Consider the following 10,511-nt stretch of genomic DNA (forward strand, 5'->3'; position numbering starts at 1 on the left):
CCCCCTGCCTAACACCCTCCAGAATGGTCTGGAGGGAATGCGTTTTAAAACACCTGTAAACAATAAACTTATTGAGTCATTTCAGGTCAAGAATTGTTCTCCACCCCTCCTGGAGTAAAACCCCGTCTTGTTGGTTAAGAGGGACCTTTTGGATGGCTCTGAGTTCCAGCAGGTGCTGGATAGCTGACTCCATGAGCCTTCTTCTCCCTAAATCCCTAGAAACCAGGCAGGAGATGAAAAACCTTGAAGGAGTGGAATAGAACTCAAGTGAAAGACCCGATCTCACAGACATCAGAAGTAATCTCTCCCCATTTGTCGGCAAACCACGCTAAGCGACCTCCAATGGGCAATGCTAGTGTTGGCAATGGTACAGGCGACTTCCTCCTCCTCGAAAAGGCTGTTGGCCTGTCTGCCCTTACCTGAACGATCTGGAGGAGACTTAGGACACTGGTAAGGGGCCTTGGCTGGGCGCTGGAAGCTGGAACTGGATTCCCCTCTAAACGAAGGGTGCAGTGCCTTGACCAGGGATGGAAGCACCTTCCTCTTATCTTTGGTTTCGACCAGGAATGGTTCCAAGGCTTGTCTCCTAGAACTGGAGTAGAGGCCAGCTTCCACTTCCTTCTTCATCAGCCTGCCAATTGCACAACCAGCACATGCGTCTGGCCACCACAGAAGAAGCAATAGCTTTGGTGGCAAACCTAGCCCCATGAAGGGTGTCATCAGCCGTGAACTCTGTTGTAGCCACAATTTTATTGAGGTCCTGATGGGCCCAGATATCTGTAGTTGGGATCCTGTCCTGCAATTGTTTAAGCCATTTAAGCGACGTTCTGATGAAGAACAAAGCTGCAGTAGAAGCTTTGACTGCCCAGGCAGCCATGTGGTGAGACCTTTGGAGTGATTGCTCGATTCACTTTTCCTCTGCCTTGAGGACCTCATCTGGATCTGAAGGGGCTGAAGAGGTGGAGGCCAAAGTTGCCACTGGTGCATCCACCGAGGGCACCTGAAGGCTCTTGGTGAGCTCGGGGCCAACATTGAAGAACCTGTGGTCTGAAGACAGGGGATTGGGCCCTGAGGCAGGTGACTCCAGCTGTTTTCGAACTTTCAGAAAGAGCCTGGGAGATGGAACCACTTCCTTCCTCACCTCTGGTTCGTTGAAGAGGATATCCGACTCCACAGGAGGCTGGGCAGCTGCTTCTTCATCATCTGCATCCCTCAGGTTGGCCATGTTTCTTGCTTTGTACACCAAGGGAGAGAATACGGCATGCTTAAAACACCCCGTGAACACTGGAATCTCATGGGAAGGCCCTTCATCTTCTGACATATCAGATTCCCTCTTATCAGGTTCACCATCCAGGGCTTGCTCAGCAGCAACTGCAGGCGCATAGGCTGAAGCAGAAACAGAAACTGGTTCCTGAACCAGGGACTTTCTCTTTGAAATCTCAGAAGCTGCCGAAGAATGTTGGGCAAATCTCTGCATACCTTCAAAGATACCCTTCCTGATGGCCTTGTCAGTCAAGAGTTGCAAGTTGACTGGGGCATCTGGGTCAGAAGGCTCAGCAGGTCTTTGTCCTGCTGCAGTAGGGGTAAAGGAGGCTTCCACCCCAGGCCTACTGCACACATGCTCCTGCCAAGGTACAGCCCTGACTCTACCATGGGTGTCACCTTGATGACTTCCCTCCTCTGAGAGATGAGGGGAGGCCTGTCTTCCGGCTGCATCTGGGGACCAAGTTTGGAAAATGGCCCTGGAGGAAGGTCCAAGTTCCTGAAGATCCACCTCAAAGGTCCAAGTTCCTGAAGATCCATGCAGAGCAGGAGAAGAGTCTCTTTCTGGAGATCTGCTTGTAGAGCTTTTTGTACCTTAGCAATATGCTTCTCTAAAGCCTGATGGTGCCTGGAAGCATCTCTCTCCTCTGCCTTAAAGGCCTTCATAGCAGGCTGCTTTCCTTTGTTACTTGAAGCAGCAGGAGCTGCCCTGTGAGATTTAGCTGCACTAGGTGCTCTGGTGTCCCTAGGGGCTTCAGCCATCTTAAAAGCAGAAAGGCCTTTTCTGGACTGAAATCCTATGCAAGGAGGAGAAACACATGAAGGGATTTATATATGAACTTCAGGGGAAATCTTCCTTCCAATCCCCGACCTCCAACAACCACTCTTCTTCAGCCCTATGCAATCTTCAGTAGGATGTTTTAACACTTCTTACTGGGACTCATACCATCCTGGGCTTAATAAGGCTATCAAATATAGACCAGGCCCAGCCTGGAGCCTGGAGGCACTGGTCTACTTCAGGACAGGGAAACCAACCCCTCACCGGAATTAAAATTGATTTAAAAATGCCTACCCTTCGGTGTCTTCTGGCCAGCAACATCAATAGACCAGTGGCTTAGTGCTGGCAAGGTGCAGGGGTGGTTGGAGGAGCAGGCCGAGCCTCTTCAAAATGGCCACCTCCAACCTGGGAAGTCTTCAAAATGGCCACCCGGCCATGAGGTCTTCCAAAATGTCCGCTTCTGGCCATGAGGCTCCCTGCTTCACCAGGGAGCCCTGAGGAGAGAGCCTTGGTCTTTCACTTGCCCCTGGATGGCAGGGGCAGCTCCTGGGAAGGCCACTTGAAGCACGGCTTCCTTCTTTGCCCTTGAGGCTCCAAAATGGCCTTGCGGCTTTGTTAGAGAGGGCAGAAGCCCCCGCCCTCGAAAATGGCTGTCTGGTAGAATGACGGCCTCCCCTTCGCCACGGAGGGCCGCAAACAGCCCCACAGCCCTCTGCAGGCTGCTCCAAACCCCCAGAGTAGCTCTCAGCTGTTGCACGGCTCCAAAAAACAGCTGAGAAGTAGAGCCACGAAGATTCAAAAAGCACACTTTTCAAGGCTTTTTTTCTATTGAATAGAGGAAGGCTGCCTTTGGAAAACCAAAGGCAGGAGAGGCAGTGACTTGCGTCCATCCTGGCTGAGGACTGAGTCAAAAGCTGGGATGAGTGGGTGGAGTTAGGCTAATAACTGACTTTTAGACAGACTCAGTCCAAGCAGATAGGACAAGAGCAACACCCACTCCTGACCTGTCTTAGCCTTACAAGGGAGAAATTACAGACCAATTAGCCTGACATCAATACCTGGGAAGATCCTGGAAATCAAACAACAGATCTGTGAACACCTAGAAGCAAGCAAAATTATAACCAGAAGCCAAACATGGATTTATCAAAAGCAGATCATGCCAAACAAAACTTAGTTCATCTTTGACAAAGTGGCTAAATTAGTAGACCAGTGAAATGCTGTGGACATAGTGTACTTGGAATTCAGTAAGGCATCTAACAAGTAGACCACAATATACGTCTTAGTAAATTAGAAAATGTGGGATAGACAGCACCACCACCAGATGGCTTTGTAACTGGCTGACAAACCCCACTCAACATGCAATCTTTAATGGAACTACATGGAGGGAAGTAAGCAGTGAGGCACTCCAAGGTTCTGTTTTAGGTCCAATACTCTTCATAAATGATTTAGATGAGGGAATAAAGGGGGAATTCATCAAATTTGCAGGTGACAACAACCTGGCAGAAATAGCCAACACCTCAGAAAATAGGGTCACGATCCAAAAGGATCTTGAGAGACTTGAAAACTGTGCCCCATCTAACAAAATGTCATTAGATACAATTAGATACAAGTTACTGCAAGATGCTAAGGAAAGAGGGGGTTTGGGTTTCCCAGATTTGAAATTGTATTTTGATGCATGCTGTCTGGCCTGGTTAAAAGAGTGGGTGAACCTCCAGGCTACTTGATTTAGAGGGCTATAAAGTTTTGGATAGCATGGTTATCTATGGTACAACAAAATAACGTCAACTTTGATTTCAATAATAACTTTGCTAGACGTGCCATATTAAGAGTTTGGAATAAATATAAAATAAGTTCTCCTCAAAGTTGCCTCTTTGGGTGTCTCCTCAGGAAGCTTCTTTTTTAAAGAGAAGAAATGGTGGTGAAGCCTACCCTAAAGTCGAGGGAAGAGCTTGAATTAGAAGGCCTCATTTGCCATTGGTTTACATATGAACAACTGAAAGAAAGATTTAAACTATTATAGATAAAAAGATTTGATTTCATTAAAAATGAATTGGAAATCTTACTGTGTGGTAGTGATGAACATAGTATTGCTAAGATTTATAAAATGTTACTGAAACTGAATTTGGAAAGAGAACATGTAAAACATTGTATGATTCAGTAAGCAAGGAACTTTGGATGTAATGTGATATTTGAACAATGAGAAAATACGTGGACAAAATTTTTAAAATTCACACTGAACTATAATTTAAAATAATTGTTTTATAAGATGATGTATCACTGGTATTTAACACAAGATAAGTTATCTAAATGTATCCAATGAATTTTGGAAATGTGAAAGTAAATAATTATTATTTATGGTGGACATGTGATAAAGCAAAGAAATTTTGGAGTAAGATTCATATCTTAATACAGAGAATTCTTAATATGAAGATACAGATGAAACCAGAAACTTTTCGGGTTAGTGGAAAAAAAGCTTGGGGGGGAAAATGGAACTTTGATCTTATATATATATGATGACAGCAGCAAAACTACTCTATGCACAAGAATGGAAGGACATTTTGATTCCCAGCATGGACAAATGACTACAGAAGTTGATGGAGTTGGCAGAGATGGCTAAAATTGACCGTTTGAAAAGAATATAAGTACTTTAGTTGCTAGATGGCGACCGCTTCTAGACTTTGTGCTTGAGTTGGAAAAAAAATGAAACTTTGATTTTGGTTTTTATTGATTAGATTGATTTGTTGTTATAGAAATGGCTGGTTTTATTATTATGGAAAAATAAAAAAGTTGAAGTTCAACGTTTATGCTTTATTCTACTGCAACAGAGGGAGTTGGAAGGCAATGCCTTTTTTTTCTTTTCCGCACTGTGTCCTCTTTTTGCTTTTGTATTTTTGTATTTTTATTCTTTTAATCTAATAAAATGTTTAAAGACTGAAACAAAATGTCAATCCTTCCATCCTCCCCAACATCACAACTGATGAAGCTTCTTGGATGAGAGGGAAACATCTTGTTCTTCTTCCCCAAGGAAAAAAACAGTCCAGTTGCCTTTTTAAAAAGCACCTTTGAGACAACTATGACCTGGATGATTGAGAATCATAGACATTAAGGGTGACACACATAAAGACAATTTAGGGAATAACTTTTAGAACAGAACAGAATAATAGAGTTGGAAGGGATCTTGAAGATCTTCTAATCCAACCCCCTGCACAAGCAGGAGACCTATACTGTAATTGTATGTATTCATATTTGGCTATTATTTATTTGACTACATATATGTATATTATATATTATATATTATATATTATATATTTATTATATAATATATATATATATAAATATATATATATATATATATATATATATATATATATATGCAGGTCTTGGTGTGTTCGGGTCTTTTCCCATGTAAGATTGAGAGTATCTTGGCAATGTTTCAACGAGGTCCCACTCGCTATCTTTAGGCTGGTGCTTTTGGCTTCAAGCTTGTGTGAGCAAAGCGTGATCGGAGCTGCCGTCTCCCTATATATACTGGTGGGGAGGTTGGCTGTGTTGTCATTTCTTGATTGGTTGATGGAGTTGATATTTTCAGATTGGCTGGCTTTTTCTTAAGAACATGTGTGGCTGAGGTACGAGCTGTGTGTCTATCAGCCTCCGGTGTTGTAACGACCTGGGTAATGGGCTGTGTGATGACCTTCTGAGTTCTATTGTTGTGACATCCTGGGTCCTGTGCTGTAATCTCCTGGGTCATTGGCTGTGTTGTAACATCCTGAGGTTTTGTGGTGTAACCTCCTGATTTCTGTGATGTAATATCCTGAGTGGGTGGCTGTGATGTGACATTCCTGGTTTTGGTTTGGCTCCAAGTTTGAGGCCTGGCTATGTGTTTATGGCATGTGTCAGTTGGCTTGGTTTGGGGGTTGGGGTGTGTGGCAGCTAGTGATGCAGCCGTGGTCTGGTTTCTGGATGGTGGTTGCCTTTCGTCTATGGGGTGGGTTTGGGTTTGAGTCTGGTGAGGGAGATTGGTGGTAGAGTCATGTGTTGTTTTGGATCCGGTGTTGGTTTTTGTGGCTGGGACTCATTTGTTGATAAGGGCTAGTATATAAAGGGAGATGGCAGCTCTGATCACGCTTTGCTCGCACAAGCACAAAGCCAAAAGTACCAGCCTGAAGATGGCAAGTGGGACCTCGTCGAAACATTGCCAAGATACTCTCAATCTTATACGGGAAAAGACCCGAACACGCAAAGACCTGCATACCTGTACCCATGAAAATCTACGAATATATATATTACAATTAAAATTAAAATAGTATATTATGCATATAGGTTGTTTAGAGTGTTGTGTGTTAGTATTTTATATTTTAAATATTGGTATTACTCAGAGAACGGTTGTTGTATTAGTCTCTGTACTAAAAGTAAGAGAGCACTCTTGCTATATATTTATGTTTTTTAAAAAAATAAAATTTGTAACTGTAACTTCTATTATCACATTGAGTTTATAAGAAATTAAGAAAGATTCACATGAATAAATATGCCATAAAATATTTCCGGTTTCAATTTTAGTTTGTAGAATTTTCTCAATATTTTGATGTATTACTTTCCAGTAATACTTAGTTGTTGCAAGAGCACCATAGATTTTTTTTTTCTCATTGCAGCATTTCTAACATTTATTATTTGATCTTATTAATGATTTATATACCACATATAAAATATTTAATACCAATTTTCCTTTTAAAAAATGCTATGATCAGCATTTCTACTGAGAGACCTCCAGAAGATACCCCCACATTTCCAGGGGCAAATTAGCTAGTAACACTATGCAATGTTTGGATTTGTTTGGAAAAGCTTTGGAACCTATGGAAGTATGAACATAGCAACTCATTGTACGGTAACAGCTGTAAATGGATATTGCTGCTTTAATGAGTTGCAAACAGATCCAAAACACATTCATTCCAAAACATAACTTCTCAAAAACTTTCACAGTCCTAAAAAATAGATGCATTTTTAGAAGACCGTTTACACAGTCCATTCTGTTCCTCTGTATAAAAAGTCTTTTTCATCATAGCCATGAAAACACAATTCCCTTTAAGTAGAAACAAATGTTTTTCTAATAAAAAAGAAAAACTATACAGGATTCGGGCAATTGAACAAAAGCAATTCTGCAGTATTTTGAGTAATCAGAACATTATGTGACTTTTCTTTTGCTACTATTTCTAGAACTGTACCTACTTAATAAGTCATCAGTACAACACAGAAAACCAGAAATAAGTTCAGTCATAGTTTGCATGCTGGTAACAAAGGCTAATCTTGGGATAGATTCAGTAAGGATATTAACTTTGTTTCTAACTTTGTTTCTTCAGAGCAAGAATGAATATTCTTACGTATATTTGTCTAAGTCATAATATGATTTGTTTAGTTTGCCATAACTTGTAAATCACAAGGTAAGACTTTGGGTATTTTATGAACTTAACCAATTATGATGTGCTCCAATAAATAAGCATGATTAAACCGGACTAAAGAAACCATACTTTAACCTAGTCATAGTCACAAATGTGCTTAGTTCAGAATATTAAGCTATCAAACAGGCATGGACACTAATAACATTTACTGAAATTTTCAGAGTACTAATAAAAAATGTACAGCTATAGTGTATAGCAATCAGTTAAATGCTCTTAATATTTTCAATAGAGCATTGCTATTGAAGTCTCCTAGATAGTGGCAACTGTATCTTTTAATACATACTTTCAATTTCTAGCAGAGTCTTTTGAAAAGACTTTGTAACTGGCTCCAGGAATACGAATTTATCAATTGATCAGAATGAGACCATTTTTTTCTTAACATTTAATGTATCCTTACAACAGAATTGAGTTTCTTACTTCTTATGAATGTGAGACTATGTAACAAATTATAGAAGCACAGAAGTCATAAACAAGAGAGTTTATATTTTAGGATCAAGAAGAATGCTAGAGGTACTGTAATAGATTTATTGTTATGGTCAGCAACCAGCTAAAGTAAAAATGTGCAACCCAGATTAAAATTTATATGTAAATAAAATAGTATATAGTAAGCATTCTCTGCTGATGAACTGATATAAATTCTGTAAAACTGACAGAATTAGAAGCCAATCTTATTAGTTCAATAATAAATGAGAGCTTCTCCATTCCCAGGATTGTGCAATGTCTCAACAATTAAGATGCTGGGCTTGTCAGCTGGAACGTAAAGGATATCCCAGGTTCAAGAACTAAATGCCATGCATTGGGGTGAGTGACTGTTCTTGCCCCAACTCTTGCCAACCTAGCAATTCAAAAGCAGGCAAACATGAGTAGATAAACAGGTTCCACTTACATGGGAAGATAACAGTGCTCTGTGACATCATGATGGCTACATGACTAGAAACATCTTCAGGTAGCACTGGCACAATGACCTTGAAAAGGAGATGAGCACCACCCCTAAAGCTGGCTACGACTAGCAGTCTAAAATCTGCAGGGATTCCTTTACCTTTTTTACCTATCTCCACTCCCACTCCACTGAACTATTGAAGGCACTGTTTTAATAAGGTGGGGCTCCCTGTGAGGAGGTAACATTATTATATGTGGTTCATTGATTCTATCCCACCAGCTAAACAAACAAGAATATTTGCAATGAGAATGCTGTAATTTTTCTCCTTCAGTAGCAGCAATATGGCATTAAAATGAAGTAGAGATTCCCCATGAAACTGGCAATATTATTACACGTGGGCCATTGATTCTATCTCAGTTTAAGATGTATGGACTCCAGTTCTCAGAATTCTCCCGCTAGCATGGTAGCTGGAGAATTTTGAAAGTTGAAGTCTATCATTTATTAAAGTTGCGAAGTTTGAAAAACACTATTTTAGAATTAGTAATAATACTTTATTTGCAGTCACAGACCAAAACACAAGTACAACAAAAGAACAACATGGGAAAATTAATCATGAACAATTGGTTCTAGAATTAAACTGATAATACTGAATTCATACAGCTCCATCCTGACCTATTTCAATGAAATCTCAAGGCTTGTGTCCTCTAGATCAGTGGCCCCCAACCTTTTTTGTGCCGCGGCCCGGTACCGGCATCATAAAATGATCCGCGGCCCGGTACCGGCATCAGCACGCATGGCAAGGCGAGCCGAGCGACCAGCCAGCCAGCCGTCCCCCGCTTCTCCCCGCCACCTTCAACTCCTCCTTTGTACCTTTGTTGATGGGCTTCGGGACGGCTTCGGGACGGTCGCTCGGCTCAGCTTGCCTTGGGTGCTGAAAGAATCCTCACACCTTAGTTTTGTTCGAAGCCGCCCTCCCCTTTCGATGAAACTAAGGCGCGAGGATTCCTTCAGGACCCAAACGCCGCTTTCCAACTGGAAAAGCTCACCGGAAGCACTTTCTCATCAAAACAAGATGGCAACGCCCAGCAAACCGGCGGCCCGGTAGAAAATGTTCCACGGACCGGTACCGGTTCGGGGCCCGGTGGTTGGGGACCCCTGCTCTAGATTAGGGGTCTCCAACCTTGGCAACTTTAAGACGCGTGGATTTCAACTCCCAGAATTCAACTCTTAAAGTTGCCAAGGTTGGAGACCCCTGCCTAGATTATTTATGTGATGCTTTGCTTTTTGTGTGGCAGATTGCAGTAGCCTATAAATTTTATAAATGTACCAGCAAGCAAGGGGCAGGCAGGAGTGTGGCAATTCCTGGCACCTCCAGTCACCGAGTAAAGCAAACGTGCATTCCGATCTTTTGGGAGTTCGGTATATATTGCATGATGGACAACTGGTAATCCTGAGATAAATATCTTGTAACTAAATGTCAGATCGCTTGCGACAGATTAACGGAAAACAAATGTAAATATTTAACAATAAGCCAGTTTCAAGAAGCTCCTGAGGATTATTGCGGAAAAAGGGACCTAGGAATCTCTACTTTCTACTGTCAGGAAAAAGAAAAAAAACATAGGAAGCACAGATGGGGTAAATAGATCATTCAGGGAAGACGCTCTTCCTTCCCGATTACTCAAAGCGAAACTCCCCTGTAACTTTTAGCGCCGAAAGTCTCTCCGAGTTTGGAGGACACAAGTCGGCTAAATATATTTTACCTCGCCTTCCTCCCGGTCCATGGCTTTCCGCCGCACGCCAACAACCCCAAGCCGCTATCCGGAGCAGCAAGAGACTGCCGAGGGCGCACCGCTTTTCCCTTCAGGCGCAAACAGCGGACCAGCCTCCCAGCCCTTGACGTGCCTCGAGCGCACGCGTTTGCAGCGGCACCAATGAAGAGAAAGGATCGACAGCGGCAGGAAAACAACCTTAAAGACGACTACCAATCGCAACCTTCCTTCTGCCCCAAGGAACACTGGGAACTAAAGTCCTTAAAGTGTCAGTTCTCTGTGGAGAATTGTGGACTGCTGCTCCCATTTTTCTATTCGGTATCGCTGCTGGGGAGGCTGCTTATTATAGCACTATTGGATTAATACTT

General features: G+C 42.2%; 1 protein-coding gene across 1 annotated transcript in view; it reads right to left on the reverse strand.

Moving 5' to 3' along the window:
• Positions 1-10,291, reverse strand: part of L3MBTL2 (L3MBTL histone methyl-lysine binding protein 2) — a 49,086-nt gene extending 38,795 nt beyond the window's left edge. The window contains exon 1 of the mRNA XM_026694813.2: positions 10,135-10,291. Within this exon, the coding sequence (XP_026550598.2) occupies positions 10,135-10,155 (21 nt within the window). The 5' untranslated portion in view covers positions 10,156-10,291. The remainder of the gene's footprint in view (positions 1-10,134) is intronic.
• Positions 10,292-10,511: the final 220 nt, after the last annotated feature.

This window comes from Notechis scutatus, chromosome 6 (assembly GCF_049901735.1).
Source record: "Notechis scutatus isolate UNSWTSFEM ecotype Mainland chromosome 6, rNotScu1.2, whole genome shotgun sequence".
Lineage (NCBI taxonomy): Eukaryota > Metazoa > Chordata > Lepidosauria > Squamata > Elapidae > Notechis > Notechis scutatus.